General features: G+C 44.5%; 1 protein-coding gene across 3 annotated transcripts in view; it reads right to left on the bottom strand.

Moving 5' to 3' along the window:
• Positions 1–8036: 8036 nt before the first annotated feature.
• The window catches only part of SLC2A11 (solute carrier family 2 member 11), a 78395-nt gene continuing 66077 nt past the window's right edge, over positions 8037–20354 (bottom strand). For 2 of the 3 annotated variants that reach the window (XM_083148758.1, XM_083148741.1), the window contains exons 9-15: positions 18577–18764; positions 18219–18329; positions 17643–17744; positions 16706–16781; positions 13991–14118; positions 11033–11267; positions 8037–8425 (exon numbers count right to left, since the gene is read on the bottom strand). In XM_083148758.1, the coding sequence (XP_083004884.1) occupies positions 11067–11267; positions 13991–14118; positions 16706–16781; positions 17643–17744; positions 18219–18329; positions 18577–18764 (806 nt within the window). In that variant the 3' untranslated portion in view covers positions 8037–8425; positions 11033–11066. The remainder of the gene's footprint in view (positions 8426–11032; positions 11268–13990; positions 14119–16705; positions 16782–17642; positions 17745–18218; positions 18330–18576; positions 18765–20354) is intronic. The other variant, XM_083148749.1, reaches the window with a different exon arrangement.

The following is a 20354-nucleotide window of genomic DNA, read 5'->3' on the forward strand; positions in this document are numbered from 1 at the left end:
TAATATGTAAGGTGAAAACTTTTAGCTGTGATGTAAGTGGACTACAAGTCCCAGCATGAATGCATGCACGGTCAGCTTCTATTTGTGAAATACACATTGTACCTGTCACTTTTTTCAATAGAAATATGCTATCTGACCTCACAGGAACACCATAATACCCTTCTCTCTCCACTCACAGCCCCATCCTAATAAAACCCACTCTGTGTTTACAGCCCTGCCCTAATATGCCCTTCTCTACACTCATAGCCCTGTCCTGATACTCCTCTCTTTTCACTCACAACCCTGTCCTAATACCCAACTCTCTGTGCTCACAGCCTCATCCTAATACCAAACACAAAAAGGGGATTTGTTAATCGCACAGGAAGGTAGGATTTTTTTATTATATTGAATGGGCCCTCAAAATATTCATTACACATACGTATTTCTCATAATGATAAGGGTGTGCTACCACTGGACATGGATATATGAACAAAGATAGTGGGGCGTTCCGGGCCCGCCGACGTCACACTTGCGGGTGGTCCCGGGACGTCACTAAAGTGGGCGGGCCGCCGACGTCACTAAAGTGGGCGGGCCGCCGAAGTCACAAAAGTGGACGGGCTGGGCCGCCGACGCCACTAAAGGGGGGCGGGCCCGGCCCACTACAGGGGGAAGGTGCCATGATGCCGTCTAAGGCGGCGCTGGGCTTCCCCATGCAAGCTGTTGGGCAGGTATAAGGCTGTTTTAGCAGGGAGCTGCAAGAGGGGCAGGGCGCATTTTCCCCTTAAAAATTCGGGCAGGGCGGGAGCCTAGCGGGAACACTAGTTTATTAATTACTTCAATTGGTATGTCAGGGCCAATCAGTGTCCGGCAAGTCTTTTCAAAATCATCAGTGCTTACTGCCGCCAGGCACATAGCGCTAGGAGACGGAGTGACGAGTGAGTGAAAGCTGCCGCTACACCAGTCCCTGGACCCCCGCTGCCAACATACCTGTGTGCAGTGTGCGGGGGTAGGCAGCATCCAGGTGTCCAGGGACTGGTGTAGCGGCAGCCTTCACTCCGTATCCTAGTGCTATCTGCCTGGCGGCGGGAAGCGCTGATGACTTTGAAAAGACTTGCCGGACGCTGATTGGCTGAATTCAGCCAATCAGCGTCCGGCAAGTCTTTTCAAAATCTGCTTCCCGCCCACCGCCCGGCAGCGATAGGAGCCGGAGTTAACCCACCAGTCCCCGGACCCCAGCTGCCCGTCCCCGGGACCCCGCTGCCCGACCCCGGACCCGCTGCCAGGACCTCACACTAGCGCCCCTCCAGCACCCGGTGCGTGTGACCCCCCAGCCCCCCCCCCAGTTACGGCCCTGGGTATGTAATGATTTTTTGGTCTGTGTTTATCACTGGTTCATTCAATATGTTGCCAGTTGTACCTTTTGTTACAAGTTTTCCAATGCTAGACGGCAATGTTAAAGTCACCCCCTTTCCCTTAATAAAGAAGGTTGGTGCAATTTATTGCCAAGACTGTTATACCCACAATTGGAGCGGAAATTAGCAAATATAAGCAGTTTGTATAAAACAGTTTTGGCGTGCAGCAAGAAGAAAATCTCCCTTTTAGTTTGCTTAGTGGGATAATATGCGGTGAAAATGCTGCTTAATGCAGTCAAACAATTGGGAAGCAGGGGGTCACGGTGTTAGGTATCGTACACCGTGCCTCTCCTGCCGGGCAGACTCGTTTTAATATAGAGTCCTCTAGACGGAAGGACCTGCGGTGAAAGTGCCGCTGATGCCTTTAAACAACGAAGGAGCAGGGGGTCGCGGTGCTGAATTTCATACACCGCGCCTCTCCTGTCAGACGGACTCGTTTAGGTATAGAGCCCTCTGATATATGCCGCTAGCAGAAAAACAGATCAAAATCACAATTTATCAGGGACCAGTTCACTGGGGTCCTTTCTTGAAACACTTTTATTAAGTACTAACCACTGCATACCAGGATCACCTAATAAGACCTGCCATTTGGGAAATATCTTGACTTGACCATTTTTGCGTCAAGAACTAGTGTTCTGCTTTCTATCAAGCATGCTCCAGGTTGCAACCTCTTGTGACCCTGTTATAGGTTTGGTCACTTATTTATTAACTAGGTGATTCATCGCGCCCTACGGGCGCTCTTCACACCGTCGTAAGGGGCTGCGCCCCCTTAATTTGTGAACGTTTGTATTGTGAGAAATATGGTTAGAATTGTATGTAAGATGCCTGTATTGCAACTTGAGTTATAGGTGAAATGTGTTAAATAGAGAGCATATGATTTGGAAGGGGGTGTGTATTGTTTTGTTTAATTAAAAAGCGGTTGCAGAGAAAGATGTACAATGATAGTGTGGATGGTACAGTGACATTTGTGGGTGGGGGGGGGGCTGTGTGTGCATGTTGTTTAGGTGTGTGTGTGCAATAGTATAGTAGGGTGTTTTTGAGTCAGCGGCTCCCCACTGGCGGAGGTCACGACACAGGAAAACAGGAGGCTGGGTAGTGATAGGGGTGTGTGGGAATAAGGGGGACTAAAGAGGAGGGTGGGAGATACTGTGCAGCTTCTGCCAGTGGGTGAGGGTCCAGCATGGCAGAACAGGATGGTGGCCTTGAGTCAGTGTCTCCTCCTACTGGGTGGGAGTTAGGGTGCATGAGAGCAGGAGGCTGGGCTATGAGGCATGATAGGGGCATGTGGGCAAAACAGCATCAGCGACTCCCCAGTGATGGAAGTTACGGTTCAGGAGAGCAGGAAGCTGGGTAGTGATAGGGGTGTGTGAGTATACGGGGGACTAAAGAGGGGCTTAGGGGTGCCCTGAATTGCGGGAGTGGTGCGGGGAGTGCTGTGAATCAAGGGAGGGAGGGGGCGCAGGTGTCCGCGAATCGCGGGAGAGGGTCCACAAAGCGTGGGAGGGGGCGTGAATTGCGCGAGGGGGGGTTGCGAATTGCGGGAGGGGAGGTGCGCGGGGGTCCGTGAATTGCGGGAGGGGGGGGCACGGAGCGCGATGAATCACCTAGATGGTTATATATTCTTGTAGAAGGATGGTAGGATGTTGCTGTCATTCAGAATGCATTTACATAAACAGTAATAGTAGCAGTAAAAGATCTGACTTAAAGCACCTACAGTAAAACAGAACAGGTGTTATATATTATACAAAGAATTGGTTGATGATGTCTAGGTTGACATAATAAAAAAATCAACACAGAAAGGTAAACACATGTCAATGTTGACGTAAGTGTGACACCTCATTGGTGTCCATGTCGACACATGAGAATTAATATGAAAACATTCAAAAAAAGAAAAATAAATCTTCAAAAACTCATGTCAACCTTTTTCATTGTCGACCATAGCCGTGTCAGTGTTTTGCATGTGCCATTTAATCCTGGGGTTGCCGTGAATCACGCGGGGGGGGGAGGGAGGAGGTGAGGGGTGTCCGCGAATCACGGGAGGAGGGGTCGTGGGTGGATGCCGTGAATTGCGGGAGGGGGGGTCGCGGGGGGGTGTGGGTGCCGCGAATCGTGGGAGGGGGGGGCGCGGGGGGTTGCAGTGAATCGTGGGAGGGTGGGTCGCAGGGGCGGAGGGTTGCCGCAATGACAGGAGGGGGGGGGTCGGGGGGGAATCGCGGTAGGGGGGTACCGCGAACCGCGGGAGGGGGGGCCCGGGGGGTTGGGGCGAATCGTGGGAGGGGGGGTCGCAGGGTGCCGCGAATCGCAGGAGGGGGGGGGTGTCACGGGGTGGGGCCACGAATTGCGGGAGTCGCTGGGGGTGCCGCGAATTGTGGGGGGTGTGCTGCGAATCGCGGGAGGGTGCCGCAAATCGCCACAAGAAAAAATCAACACAGAAAGGTCAACACATGTAAATGTTGACATAAGTGTGGCACTTCATTGGTGTCCATGTCGACACATGAGAATGAATATGAAAACATTCAAAAAGTGAAAAATAAATCTTCAAAAGCTCATGTCAACCTTTTTCATTGTCGACCATGTCAGTGTTTTGCATGTGCCATTTAATCGTGGGGTTGTCGTGAATGGGGGGGGGAGGTAGGGGGTGTCTGCGAATTGCGCGGGGGGGGTCGTGGGGGGTGCCGCGAATTGCGGGAGGGGGGGTCGTGGGGGGTGGGTGACGCGAATCGCGGGAGGGGGGTCGTGTGGGGGGGTACCGCGAATCACGGGAGGGGGGGGCGCTGGGGTGCCGCAAATCGCCCCAAGAAAAAATCAACACAGAAAGGTCAACACATTAAATGTTGACATAAGTGTGGCACTTCATTGGTGACCATGTCGACACATGAGAATGAATATGAAAACATTCTTAAAATGAAAAATAAATCTGCAAAAACTCATGTCAACCTTTTTCATTGTCGACCATGTCAGTGTTTTGCATGTGCCATTTAATCGTGGGGTTGCCGTGAAGGTGGGTGACGCGAATCGCGGGAGGGGGGTCGCGTGGGGGGGGGGGGGTACCGCGAATCACGGGAGGGGGGGGTCGCTGGGGTGCCGCAAATCGCCCCAAGAAAAAATCAACACAGAAAGGTCAACACATTAAATGTTGACATAAGTGTGGCACTTCATTGGTGACCATGTCGACACATGAGAATGAATATGAAAACATTCTTAAAATGAAAAATAAATCTGCAAAAACTCATGTCAACCTTTTTCATCGTCGACCATAGCCGTGTCAGTGTTTTGCATGTGCCATTTGATCCTGGGGTTGCTGTGAATCGCTGCGGCTGGGGGGGGGGTGGGTGGTGGGGGTGTCCACGGGAGGGGGGGTGGCGGGGGTGGATGCTGCGAATTGCGGGAGGGGTGGGCGCGGGGGTTGCAGCTAATCGCGGGAGGGGGGGTCGCGGGGCCGGGGGGTTTGCCGCGAATCACGGGAGGAGGGGGGTCGCGGGGGGGGTGGGGTGCCCCGAATCGCCGGAGGGGGGGTCGTGGGGGCTGGGGTTGCCGCAAATCGTGGGGGGGGGGGCGAATTGCGGTAGGGGGGGTTCGCGGGGGCGCGTGCGAATCGTGGGAGTGGCCCCGCGAATTGCGAGAGGGGGGCGGCAGGGGGCCCTCACCTGGTGTGTCTGGTGAGTAGCTGTGTCTTTGCTGGGTAACATGGGGAGGCAGAGGGTGTCTGGCACTGTGCATACCTCCCAACATGACCCATGCAAGGAGGGACACAATGCTCTGCCGCTGGACTTTCTTCCTAATGTATGATTACCTCCATCTGTGTTGAACAGGTTAATTGATAGGAAAGGTGCTTCAACACAGGTGATGGCAATCATACATTAAAAGCAGGAGCAGAGCAATGTGTCCCTCCTATAACTGTGGGCTCACTGGGCTGGTTCTCTGTCATGTGAGTCAGAGGCTCCACCCAGCGTTAGAGGGTCAGACACACTTTGAGTGACAGATGTAGCCAAATAATATAAGAGACAGCATATTCCGTTGAACTTTACAATAGGCGACAGTGACACAATCAAACTGGGTATTTACAGACAGTAAGTAACAAGACATTGGTTCCCCCAGCACACTGAGTGGTATTAGTAACCAATCTTGAACATTATATGATAATAGAATTCAGAGATATTGGTTACATATACCTGCGCAGGTGTATGATATGCCCCCAAGCCACGTCAAGGCTTCTCTGTATATTGGGGTTCCCTAGCGCTATATCCAGGTCCAGGGTGTGGCACCCCAAAAACTATCATAAGCTAGGAAGCCCAGTGTGGCACGCCAGTGAGATAATATAGTGTTAATAATTAGTGATAGGAAGCCGAAGCTATATCTAAAGAGAGAGTGAAAAAAATGGAATGCAATTAAAATAAGAGAGAGTGTTAGTGAGGGAAAACTGTTAATAGAATGTAAGGGCATGCTGCACTAAAGCCACCCAGCCCAACCAGTCCAGGGGCACCGCACCCCACACCACCGTTACCCTAAATTGGGTCTATGATTAACCAGCAAGGAGCCACATGATAATGGCTCCTTACTTGATATATCTGAACTAAGAGCTACCTACCTTGGAGCAACCCCAGACTACTCCATGTGGCATATCCGGACCTGCATCTCCGCCTAATACAAGCTCCCTTCTGCCTCTAACAATATACATACAGATAGTGGTAGATGCTCAAATTAGTTCAGTAATACCATTCAGGTGCATGCAAGGGAGGGGTTAATACTGAGTAAGTAACAAGACATTGGTTTCCCCAGCACACTGAGTGGTATTAGTAACCAATCTTGAACACTACATGATAATAGAATTCAGAGATATTGGTTACATATACCTGCGCAGGTGTATGATATGCCCCCAAGCCATGTCAAGGCTTCTCTGTATATTGGGGGTCCCTAGTGCTATATCTAGGTGCATGGTGTGGAACCCCAAAAACTATCATAAGCTAGGAAGCCCAGTGCGGCACACCAGTGAGATACTATAGTGTATGCACACTTACATCGGGGTTAGGGTATAACAGCTAGTGGCTTCCTATCACTAATATTTATTAACACTATAGTATCTCACTGGCGTGCCGCACTGGGCTTCCTAGCTTATGATAGTTTTTGGGGCGCCACACCCTGCACCTAGATATAGCGCTAGGGACCCCCAATATACAGAGAAGCCTTGACGTGGCTTGGGGGCATATCATACACCTGCGCAGGTATATGTAACCAATATCTCTGAATTCTATTATCATGTAGTGTTCAAGATTGGTTACTAATACCACTCAGTGTGCTGGGGAAACCAATGTCTTATATATATATTTATTTGCAAAGAAAAAATAAGAGAAAGCGCACCAGTGAGCATAAATGTCTAAAGGATTTTACTTTATAATCTGCACACGTACATCGGGGTTAGGGTATAACAGCTTGCCATAGCAGAGATCCAGCACAATCACAGGTACGATGGAATCCAGATACCGCTCAACAGACCACAGCAGGCGAGCGGTGTTGGGTGCCCGGATAGCTGCCAGGAACTCACAAGATGGACTGGACCACGGAGACAACGCCTCAGCGTCTTGGACGGAAGAAGGCCACGCCGCCCGAGATGCTCCGGCTATCCGGGCACCCAACACTGCTCGCCTGCTGTGGTCTGTTGAGCGGTATCTGGATACCATTGTACCTGTGATTGGGCTGGATCTCTGCTATGGCACACATACACCTTGACAAAGGGGCGCTGCCCCGAAACGTTCGTTGTTTTTACACTGTTTGCTAATACAAGTTTTACAAGACCTACGAGTGCCAGTCTCCATTCCTTTTCCTGAACAGCCGACCAGGACGGGCACCGGGGCAGATGACACTAGAGAGTGAGTGCCGGACCGTACTACTACATATATACGCCCTCTGACGAAGTCCGCAGTGACGAAACGCGTCAGGGGGTGGCCTACGACGCTCCTTCTACTCTGGTCACTGGTATCCTGAACGTGGTTCTCCTCCGCACGCTTCCCTGCAAGCCAGCTCTGCAGCGTTTCCGAGTGTTACCAAGGTCTCGGTACAGTGTGAGCAGTTTATGGCTTTGGTTTTAAAAACCCATGCCGTGTGGTACCCAGTCCACAGAGTTTTAACACATGGTACGAGTTCATGTTAACCTGTACCCTGGATTGCTATTTTTAAAATAAATTTCATATCTAAAATACTACACCATGAAGCGCCTTTTTTCTGCCCTTCTCTAGATATATATATATATATATATATACACACATACTGCCTTATATAAATTCCCACCCCCACCCGGTTCCTGCTACTAATAGTGTCCAGCTTCTGCCTATTGCCAGCATGCTTGCCTTCCATGGAACTTGCGGCAGTGAAAAAACCCCCACATGATGCAAACAGCAAGGCCCGATAACAAGCGCCCCCCCTGCACCCTTATAGTTATGCCACCGTTTAAAATGCTGTAAAGGAGTACGGGTGCATTCAATTTTACATATGTTTACACTATGTGAACATTACAATTCTTTTATGAAATTCTGTAATACTTTCACAGTATAAACTTTTGTCAATTCAGAAAAACTATTTCCTTCAAGAAAAATAATTTAACTTTGTGAATTCAAACTAATGGTTTAAGAAAAAACATGAAGACATTGGTTAAAAATGGGTTATTTACTGCATTGGAGAGCAGATACAATGAAAATAGTACAGTGTATATATTACAAAGTTGCATTAAGCAATAAATAATATAACTCACGCCCTGACTGAGAAAACGTGCAAGCAGCATTATTGGTAATAATGATACATTAGAATTACTTAATATTTTGGTAAAGGAAGACTAAATTGAGGTACTACTAAGGCAATTTTCTTTTGATGCAGAATTCTGGAACAGTCACGATGCTTTGATTGTCATTTATCCATTGTCAATCTGAGTGCATAGTACATTGCTGTCCTTTACATGGATACAGAGATGGTTTTGGAGAGGATCTGCTGTTGTTGGTGAGGAAGGTTGGTAGGGTTGAATAGGTTGATACTAGTGCAGATTGCTACAAGGCACAAAGAAGACTGTATTAGAAGTGAATAAAGATATCTATTAAAATACACTTTTGCAGCTCTATAAAACATGAGGATAAGCAAAGGGAAAATAAGAAAAATAAAATGACGGAAGGATGATTTATACGCATCTGCCACTGCTTTTGAGTTTTAGCACAGGTGTCTTTAGTTGTCAACACAAGTTTCAGAGCTTATCAGGTATAGACCACCCAGCCAGAAAGACATCACGCCCCGTGCAGGCCTGTGAATTGCTTAGCCTGGCTTGCGAGAATTAGTCGGTTTGGCAATTAGACGCTCGCCACGTAAAATTAATTTTCCGATGTGCGCAGTCTGTGCGTAGCCTGGAACTTACTTAGCAGCTGCTATAGAAGCAGTCAGATTTGGGCCGTAACTTGGGCACATGCTTGGGCACGCCTGCGTTTTCCACTGACACTCCCAGAAAATGACCGGTTACCACCCCTAAACACAGGCTTTTTGTAAAACAACTTGCAGGACAGAAAACAGAGAGTTGTAGTAAACGGAGTACAGTCAAAGGAGGGAAAGGTTACGAGTGGAATACCCCAGGGATCTGTACTTGGACCGGTGCTTTTTAATATCTTTATTGGTGATATTGCAAATGGAATTGAGGGTAAAATATGCCTTTTTGCAGATGACACAAAGGTATGCAACAGGGTAGACACACCAGGAGGGGTAAAACAAATAATTGATGATCTAGGTAGATTAGAGGAATGGTCAAGAGCATGGCAACTACAGTTTAATGCCAAAAAATGCAAAATCATGCACTTGGGTCTCAGAAATCCAAAGACTAAATATAGTATAAATGGCACTATAATGGAAACTACTGAGGAAGAGAAGGATCTAGGTGTCACTATTTCAGGGGACTTAAAGGCAGGTAGGCAATGTAACAAAGCAATGAAGAAGGCAAGTCAGATGCTTGGTTGCATATGGAGAGGACTCAGCAGTAGAAAGAAAGAAGTAATAATGCCACTGTATAGGTCATTGGTACGACCTCATCTAAAATATTGTGTTCAGTTCTGGAGGCCATATCTCCAGAAGGATATAAATACATTAGAGACTGTACAAAGAAGGGCAACTAAAATGGTGCATGGCCTACATCACAAAACGTACCAGGAAAGACTAAAAGATCTTAATATGTATACTTTAGAGCAGAGAAGGGAAAGGGGGGACATGATAGAAACTTTCAAATATATCAAGGGTTTTAACAAGGTACAGGTGGGAGACATTCTTCACAGGAAGAGGAGCAACAGAACACGAGGACATGCACTGAAACTAGAGGGAGGAAGATTCAGGGGAAATGTGAGGAAGAATTACTTCACAGAAAGAGTAGTATATAAGTGGAATAGCCTACCATCAGAGGTGGTAGACGCAAATACAGTAGTACAATTTAAACATGCTTGGGATAAGCATACTGATATCCTTACAAAAAAATATGGATCAAATATGGTTTGAGGTAACATGTTTAAAAAAAGGGGCAGACTAGATGGGCCAAGTGGTTCTTATCTGCCGTCAAATTCTATGTTTCTATGTAACTTGCGTGGGCTAGCCATAAAAAAATAATGATTATTTTTTTTATTTATAGTTTTTTATATGGCGCAGCATACTCTGTTGCGCTTTACAATTGGAAACAACAGTGATAAAACAAACTGGGTAGTAACAGACCAATAAAAAGGTAGGAGGGCCCTGCTCGCAAGCTTACAACCTATAGGGTTAATAGGAGAAATACATAAGGATAGGAATCTATAGCATGGCAGTCCCACCAGATTTCAAGACAGTCCTGATGGGATACAAGTAATTAGCAGGATTTTTTTGCATCATGATGGCCTTGCGCTAGTGTGCTACGATTCATGTGCTTGCGCAGTCTATCGATAATTGCTTACACTGCAAATGATTAGCAGCTGTGCAATCAGGTCAGGTCGATCATATTCCGTGTGGATGATTCGCAAGTGCGAATAATCATGGCGCCGGGCGCACTTTACGGTGGGCTGAATTCGCTTTTAAAGTGCGTGCACCTCTACAGGGGTTCAAGCAATTTTAAGTGAATTCGGTTCACTGTAAAGTGCGAGATCGGCTTAATTCGGGTTCCGTTTTCAGCGTTTAAATGCATGAAAATGGTACCCGAATGGCACCTCGCACCCTTCGGACCTAACAGGATCGACCCCTCGATGAGTAGCAAGGGAGTTATCAGTAAACTACTATGGGCTGGCAGCCATATATAGAGATGAGTCATAGCCATCTGGAGAGTATGCAGACAAGGATGACCGCTGAGTAGGGGAGAGCAATAAGTAAAATGTGAGGAGAAGAGGGCTCTGACAACAGGCCCTGCTCAGAGGAGCTAACAATCTAGTGGGAAGGGGCGACAGACAGATGATATTTGAGCTTAATTTCTGGCAAGAGGTAACTTGCGAGCCAGTTGTGCAGAACACATACCAGATCTACACTGAACTTTGCACATCAGGAGACAAGCAGATCATTTATGTTACCTGCCTCTTAATTCCAAATGAAGCTTCAGATTAAAGGCAATGGATGTAGAGTCTGAAGCAGCTGCAAATCACATTAATGGTTTTATAGGTACAACACACCTTTTGAAATACCTTGGGTAATGTTCCTTTCATTTCAGAAGGAGGTAGATTGGATTTCCTGAGGTCCACAATAGCCATTTTCTGCACGATGTGGTTTAGCTCTATGGTTTGTAAATGCCTCTGTGACTTCTAAGATACTTTTTCCTTTGGTCTCTGGGAGGAAAACCCAGACATACACAGCAGTACTCACACAAACTACCAGAAATGGTATAAAGCAGAAATGGCCGAGTCCTTGCTGGAATGGAAGAGAATTGGTCAGATGCTGGCATAATAAAAGAGCTTTTGTGTCTGAGGTGTAATATGAGAGATGTGTGTATAGAAACTGCAAGGAATGGAGATTAATCCATAAACCAAGCTTTATATATTTACAAAGCAAAAGCAGTTTTTTAAAGTAAGGCAGCCATTAGGTATAGAATAGTGGAGAGTTTATCCAACAAACTGTAACAGCTAGGCAGAAGGTTCTATTACCATAAATGGCCTTTTGGGATACATGAGTTTTGTCAATGAACCATATATCAACATTCAATATGTGGACAGTAGGATGTATAATTTACAGCTTAAATGTTATGCATATCCGTGGCAGTATTATAACTTTAATAAACATGATGTGGGGCTATTCTCACCCCATTTCTAAGCAATCTGACTAGATCGCTTAGAAATGGAGCACTGATGGCTCCGTGTACATAGCTCCGGGTGACGGCGGTGCGCGGTCCCGCATGTCGCCATCACCCACGGGAAAATACAATATGTGAACTGTCTTTCCTGCTAGATCATGGCACTTTGCCTACAAACAATAGGCAAAGCCCCCGCTGTACAGACTCCTCCACGCACATCGTGGTATGCATCGCTGAGAAATCGTGCTTAAGCCTGACGCTCAGCACGGAGACCGGGTCACCCCGTGTGTGGGGGGCTTTAGGCAGATGTGGAAAAAATGTTGCCAAATTAACCCTTTATTGCATACTGTTGCAAATTTGCTACATACCCAAACATTTCACTATAAAACACTTACATGGACAGACAGTCAAGTGTTCCATGTTGTGGATTATTTGCTACAAAGCAACATTACGCGATTAGTTCACAAATGTCCAGCCGTGTCGCTGACAATCACAAACACCAGATACAATACAAAAGAAGCATGAAAATATTTAAAATAAAAAATGTAAAAACATGCAACAAAGAGTTAAGAATGCTTTTAAATAACAGTGACTAGATGATATTTGGAATCCTCCTAGATTCATTTTCTATATCTACAGTACCTATTTTAAGTTTTGTTATACTTTTTCTTTTTTTTGTATTAAGGCATAGACTAGGTTATATTTTTGCTACCATCTGTATATCTGTGATTATTGCATTTTATATGCGTACCTCCTTGTTCTGTTTTGAATGAAAAAAAAAAATAATGCTTAAAAATTATATACGCTGATTTGAAGGCAAGGGGTGGCCACATTAAATATTGATTTGATTTTTTGATCATTCACTTTGCATTTAGGTAATTGATAAAAATAAACTATTAACACTTAAATTTTTTAAAGCATTCCTATTTTGTTGCATTTTCCGCACATGTGCCTAACACTTGTGCACAGTACTTGTGGCATTATTATAAGTCCTACATGTCAAAATGCACATACGTACACTGATAGGGTTTGGGTAGTGATATTATGTAAACATTTATATTTGTACTGCAAAAAAGTATGAGAATGGTGCCTCCTAGTGTAGTATTTAAGGGGATTTCAGATTCAGATCCCTCCACCATTAATATAGCACCCTTAAAATTAAGGTGTACCCTTTCTAATGGTTCCAAACCACTCATATTCCACATGTGATATCACAAATGGATATAGATACAATCCGCCTCCAATTGGAAGGTTCCTTTCGATTTTATTCCCAATTAATTTTATTCCATCAGCATTCATGGATATATATGGGGAAAAGGAGACAGATCGCGATGGTATAATACTGTATAAAACACTATATTTTAAGAACAATAAATGTTCAAACATTTCAATAAAAGACAGGCAGCTTATCGGAGTCAAGGCTTTTACGTCCTTCACGCAGGTCCGCTGGACTCCTGATGAAGTCCAGTGGATAACTGTATTTCTCTCTTACCTTCAGTTAGCGTTAAACTGCCAACCTGAATAAAATGCTGTGCCATATTGGGTATGGGTCATAGGGTCGACATGCATCAAGGTCGACATGTCTGAAGGTCTACATTGGGTTAGGTCGGCACAAGCATTCAGCCGGCACGGGCAAGGTCGACAGTAAAAGGTCGACATGGGGTTTTTCTCTTTTTTTATCCCGAATGTCGACACAGTCAACATGGACTCTAAAAAAGTGCACTGTATACCCTCGTCATGCTGTTGGCACATGTCGACCTTTTGACTGTCGACCTTCCCTATGTCCACCTAATGTATGTTTCAACATAATTACCCTGTCGACCTAACATCATGTCGACCTTCAGTGGTCGACCCCACCCAATGCATGTCGACCTTCCTCTTGTCGACCTAGTGACCGTATACCATCATATTACAATCTGTCTGCATTGTGCTGTCCACATAGTCACTGCTAGACTACTAGCATAACCTAGTATAGAGGCCTCTCTCCCTACCTAACACTTTATGTCCTGGGCATTCCTGCCATGCTCACTTATTGCCTGTCTGTCTCCCCCTCCCTCTAGACTGTAAGCTCCTTGGAGCAGGGCCCTCTCCCCTCCTGTTCCCACATCCCTCTTCTCTCCTCTCCTACCATCTACTGACTATACCCAACTCTTCTCACTTGTGTTCATTAATCTCTACCACTGACTACTTGCCCCTGGTAACATGCAGACTGCTCCTCTGCTTCCCCACATCTCAGCTGTATTCTGCTGCTAAGTGTTACCTACAATTTAAGCTTCATTACCCTGGCAGGCTACAAGTATAAAAAAAAAACAATGCAACACAAATATCAAGAATTTACACTTACCACAATGAAAGGAAAAAGCAGACCCACCACAAACAGCATGAACCACATGAGGGAGCCATAGATCATGTATGCAGCTGGGCGAGCCATATGGTCAAATATCTCAGATGGAATCAAGCCAGTAACTCCAGCTAGTAGTTTAGAAACATACATTTAAGTTATTAGTATCCTGAAACCGCACAATGAAAGTACAATGAAAACTGTGCAGAAAGGATGTTGTTGCCCATCACAGCCAATCAGCTCATTTGATTTTTCTTGTACAGATTAAATTATGGTTGGCTATTATCAGCAAGAATAAACTTTCTTCACAGATACTCAGATATAACAGGGTTGGGGTATTTCTAGCATGAATTATGTGACACCCGGGTGATATAAGTGCAAACCGCACCTTGCTATTGCGCTCCAGCATTAACTGATACGTTAGTTATCCCTCTCCTTTGAGAAACTTGGCAAGGAGGCATTCTTATCCTCAACCATCCTATAGAGTAGACTAGAGAATAGACACTATGGGGTTATTAATCAAATTAAATTAATCTTCGATATTTCAGTTTTTGCTAATGGATCTGCGAATGCATCGCTATTTGCAAATCTGCAAGGGGCATTTATTTATTCTCTCTGGGTGGTGACTTTTTGATCGCAATCCATGCTAAATTAGGCCCATTGTGTGTGACTGATACGCCTTTCACATCACAAATGCCAGGTCGCACCTGGAATTTGAATACAGGAATGACCCGGCATTTGCGTTGTTTGCTGCTCATTGCCGGGTCGCTGATGTCCTTCAGGGGGTGGAGCAGCAGCACATCAGGCAGGGGCAGGGGGAGGAGGCAGCACTAAGGTGACGCAGCTGCCTCCTCCATAGAAGTGAACACAACCTTTGTTTTCCATTCACACTGCCCAGCAACCGGGGCCGGTCCGGGAATAACACTGCTTTTATCCCTGGTCGGATTGCCGGGTTGCTGGACCTGGAATATTCAACATGGTCATTTCACACGATAAAAACATGGGATCGACCCAGGTTATTTGTGCGGTGTGAAAGGAGTATGACTGTGTATTCAGAGCACAACAGAAATTGTATTGGAAAAAAGCTGGGGCTGCTACATTGTAGAACTTTGTATACAGAATCAGACTCAGTCACAAACAGATGTAGAAGTGTTGCATATCAAATTAATCCTAGCCGCATTGCGCAACTAAGATGATTTTTTCGGGGATGAAAGTTGAAAAAAAAAAAACTGCTAGGAGAGTCTCTTGGAACCTTGCTTCAGAGAGGGGGCGTTTGGCGTGACTGCAGAAATGATGTGCAGTATCAGGACATAAGTGTATATGAAACAGTTTCTCAATTGTAACACTTTTCTAAATGTGGAAATAAAAATTATGATCATGGTCGAACTTAAAAAATATATATATATTTTTGCTAAATCAAAATATTACATTCTCCTCCAAATAGGTGATCTCAGGATAAGGTGTAAAGCTGGGTAAGTAAAACAAGACATTTTGTAAGGTGTAAAGCTGCCATACACACTGTGCGATTAAGGCAGCTAATGATATCGTTAACAATTTCCTTTGAACTCCCTGGAGATACAGAATAAATGATTAAAGGCCCATACACACTGGGCGACTTTGAGCTGAAAGCAGCTGTTTACTAGTTTGGGCTGCTTTCAGCTGGAAAGCCACCCAGTGTGTACGGGGCAGCGGTGAGTGCTAATGCGCACTCCGCATCTTCGCTGGTCCAGCCGCTCGTCTGCTGGTATTACCAGCAGATGAGCAATGGGGTGGGCGGCTTTCCATAGCGTCCACTGAACTATATGCACTGTTTAAAGCTATAATTAGTGTGCATATCGTCTGCCTTTATCGCATAGTGTGTATGTGATATGTAACTCTCATAGAAGAACTGTGAAGCACGGTCACAGGAATTCTATTTCTACAAAATGAACATGGTACTTTATGGCGATCAACTGTCATGAAGGAGGGGGAAGAATCTCTTCCAGCATAGATAAGCTTTGTCATATGTATGGTTACAGATGTGTCCATATACATCTATCCTTGCCATATAAGTCGCCTTATACATAATACTTGAGTTCTGTGTGACTGTAGCACCGGGTGTCTTTAATGTGACTGTTCCATTAAACAGCATCTTATTTGCAAAATAGAGTGAATAGGAGTTTGGAATTGGCATAAGAAATTGAACATTACAACAGTGTTTTCCTCGAAAACAGTAACATAGCATCTCTTATGCAGATACAACCGCAGTCACACACTGAGTAAAGACATGCTGCTTATTATTTTAATCAGGAGGAGCTGATTGAGCATCGTATTTGCTTTGTTTTGTAAATAAGACACTATTTCATGGAAAAAGTCGCAAAAAAGATGGTTGGCACTACAAGTCAATAGAAGGGCAGTTTAAAACAAAAGGATATATGTACATGGTCACATCTGTATATCTATTTTACCATCTGTTACCTTACCAAACAGGGATTTATCAAATGTACTCCAGTGAGTTATAAAGACCTGGCATTAGGATGGTGAGAACATAGGTTCTATGTACTATCTCTTGGAGAAAAATGAAGTGGATGGGGATAAAGTACCAGCCAATCAGCTTGTGAATGTTACAGTGTTTTGAAAAATGACAGGAGCTGGTTGGTCCGTTCCTTATCTCCTTCCATTTTTTTCTCACCAAAGCTTAGTACATATACCCCATAGTGTCTGAATTTCTATATTTACCTGGGCCAATGCCAAAGCTCAAGATATAGCAAAAAATGCAGACCATGCTCAGATATGGTATCCAGCTGACTTGTTCCTGCAAAAGAGGAAAACACTTTAGTGGGGCTTTAACTTCTGGAAGTTGGATACCGCTTAACCACTTGTCAAAACAGTGACCAATAAATCACTAATACTGTACATATGCAGTTAAAATACTTCACAATATAAACAAGTTTAACAGATGTTCATGTTCTGTCTTACATTTGTTTAAAGCTTTCAAATATATTGCAATATTATTTTACAAGTGCTAAGGTTGTGTTCACCTTCTGAAGAATAAAGCACAGTCAATCCACTAGGGGCAGTGCTCAGACATTAATGTTTAGCCATTACTGAGAAATCCAAAAATGTTAATCTTTGCAGAAGTGAACTGTAATTAATTCTATAAATTCTTAAAAAATATGTAATTATTTAAAGAAAAGTAGCTTCTACCAGCACAACTCTTCTGCCCCTATTTACTCAATTTTAAATTAATGCGGGCCCAAAAGACCTTTATCCCCACCCCTTGCCGACCTTGCGCATGGAGCCACATCCGTCTCTTGCATTATTCATGCCAAAATTTTTTTTTTTTTATTGCTCAGCTTTAAATGACGGATTGAGATGAAACAAAGCGTAGGTTTAAGAGTTTCCACTATAAAATGCCAAAGTTTTGTGAAAATCGGTTCTGTAGATTTAGCGCCAATTTGGGACCCTACGTTCTTATAATATTAGTTAGACAAGAGACAACTGGATGCAATTCATACACATTTGCTTTTATATTGTTCACTGTACAAGACAAATGGTTATACAAAAATTAGACAACATTTTCACTCTAGATTATGGCATTTTTTCTAACATATAAACCGCATTTCAGAATTGTTCCCCAGTGACAGTGACACGTGGACATGTGCAGACCATATACCTGATAAGATAAAGCCACCATAAAAACCACAGCCCACACAGACATCATGCTGTATCCTCCAATAACCAGCACTCGTCGCCCAATGCGGTCAATGAACAAAGTCTGGAAAATAAACAGTGTTACTTCATCATGTGTAATCTGTGAAGAGATGTCAGGCAGAACCGGTTATCAGACCGTAAGTGGACAAAACAAAATATTGTTTGTGTTTACTGTATTATGAAGGATATCCTATTACCTGTGACCGCTGATTGTGGGTAATAGTCTTGCTTGGGGCTATCTAATTAGCTACAATAAGCTGACAGAGGCTGCAGTTTATCAGGGATTTTTTTTTAACCTGTCTCAGGCAGGTGAAGTCAAATCCCTGAAGAGCAGCCCTTTTTACACTTCAGTCGAAAATACACCTGTGCATTTTCAGGCAAAAACAGATCTTTCATCTGACAATTCTATAGGACAGACTGATAAAAAACTGGAAAAATGTCAGGAAAAACAGTGAAAAACTGAAGTTTTATAATAGGATACTTTCCGTTATGTTGTCGATATACAGTGGATTATTATTATCATCATATTAATACTCACAGATGTGATTGAAGTGAGGAGTTCGCAGCTTCCTGTGCCAATCACTGCATACTGAATTGTCTCATATGGGATGCCAGCTGCTGCAAATATATAGGATGCATAGAAATACATCTAGGGAGACAAAGCATGAGGTGGAGATATATAGAGGAGTTATTTGGCGATAGACAAAGGGAGAAAACTAATTACAAAAGATTAGAAATGGGAGAAAGAGAAAAAGAGAAAACATGAGCTTGTATTGATTTTCAGTAATACATGATAATTTGCCGATACTGTACTAAAAAGTTCACAGAAATAAAATGAATAGGGAAGGCATTTAAACATAGAAATTATGAGGGTAAATGGGTGGATTGCAACGTACCGAGTCATTCCCACACAGTTGCATGGCACTGCTGAGAACCACTATAATGAGAAGCTGCTTTCGTAGAGATGGGGCCTGGATAACATCAAACAGGCCCTTTGGGCTTTGGCCTCTGATGGCCGCCTGCTCCTCCATCATCTCTTCCAACTCAATGCTAACATCACATTTCCCACGCAGCTGCTGCAGTGCTACAAGGAATAACAAATAGAACAAATAGGAATTGTGTCAGAAGATATTTTGAAATGTGAATTCTTTCCCTTGTACAAGCCCATACATCAGAAAGCAACTGGCACAATCCTATGTTGTGCCACCGATTTTCTGTAAAAATTGGCAAAATCCAACATGTTAGTCAATCTAGACTTAGGGGCCGATTTATCAATATTATTTTTACTAAAATAATGTGATAACGGGTGTTTTCGCACCCTTTTCGCATTATTTTAGTATCACCTAAATGTATTAACTATGAATTGTTAGTCTTTTCGCAAAACTTTAGACTTAAAATATATTTTCGCAATTTTTAAGTAAGTAATTCGCAGTTCACATACTTGCAATGGGAAATGTGAACAACTCATATTTATCAAACTTCAATTGTAAAATGAATTGCTTAGGCTGCTTAGTGATAATATCGCCACTTCTTAGTGGCGTTATCCCTGTGTGTGTGTGTTTGTCTACATTTGTGATGAAGCTGCTCTAACAGCCTGTTATATAGCAGCCCCCTCCTCCTCTCTCCCCTATTTGTGTGTTTAACACTCAGGGGAATATAGAGACCTTTTATTAATGTAATCAGTCTGCCTCTGCTGCTGAAGCTTCTGTTCACTGTATGGGGGGAGAGATCCCTGGCCTGCAGCTCCATCTTATTCTCTCCTGTCCCCCCTCCTCACTGCTGCTGGGGACTGCTTTATAGCAGGACTTGGAGCACAGGCAGAGTGATACTAAATTAAACAGGGAATTATATATATATGTCTGCAGTGAGACCTGCTGTATATTGACATGTACAGCAGATCAGCAGCGCAGGGTAAAGAAGGGGATGGGGATGGTGAAGAGACGGAGCTTACCTACTCCAAATGTATGTAGCGCTGTCCCACACATGCTTCCTTCCCTTCCTGCTGTGGATCAGAGTCCCACACAGGCTGCCCTGTGTAAGCTCAATTGCTGGCCGAGGAAGAGTTCATTAAAGCGCTGCCCCCCTCTCTCCCCCATGCTGCCGTACATCACTGACAGGCAGCAAAGGAGAGAGATCACCATTAGCTCCGTCAGTGACCCGCTCTCCCCCACTCCTGCTCTCGGAACAAGAGTCCTCCTGTGACTCACTGTGCACACAGACACTACTTTAAAAATCATCTGTGAGTGTGGCATTTTAATAGCGTTTTACTGCATGCAGGCCAGGTCCCTTCCAGCCAGGCTTGCTTCTTCTGGAGACCCCGCCCCCTTCTCCTTCCGTCCTGCAGCTGTGTGGCTGTGCTAAACAGTGTCTCAGATGCGAAAAGACCTGCGATACAGCCGCGAACGGGATTCGCAGGGACAGGGCATTAACGGAAGCTCTGTCTCGGCTGCCGAATGTTGTTACATTTGTACGATAAACGGATTTATCGCAATGCGAGTTTAATCGATATTTACACTTTCTAAACGCCAATAATTTCACAATTTTAATAAATGGGCCCCTTAGTCAATTCCAACCCAAAACTGATTGGAATTGATGAGTCTGGAGACTTTTAATTTGTTGTATTTTGCTGATCATCCAAGAAATTGCTGATCAACGGATTCCACCGATTTATGAA

Source organism: Crinia signifera, chromosome 1 (assembly GCF_055691185.1).
Source record: "Crinia signifera chromosome 1, ASM5569118v1, whole genome shotgun sequence".
In the NCBI taxonomy this organism is placed as follows: domain Eukaryota; kingdom Metazoa; phylum Chordata; class Amphibia; order Anura; family Myobatrachidae; genus Crinia; species Crinia signifera.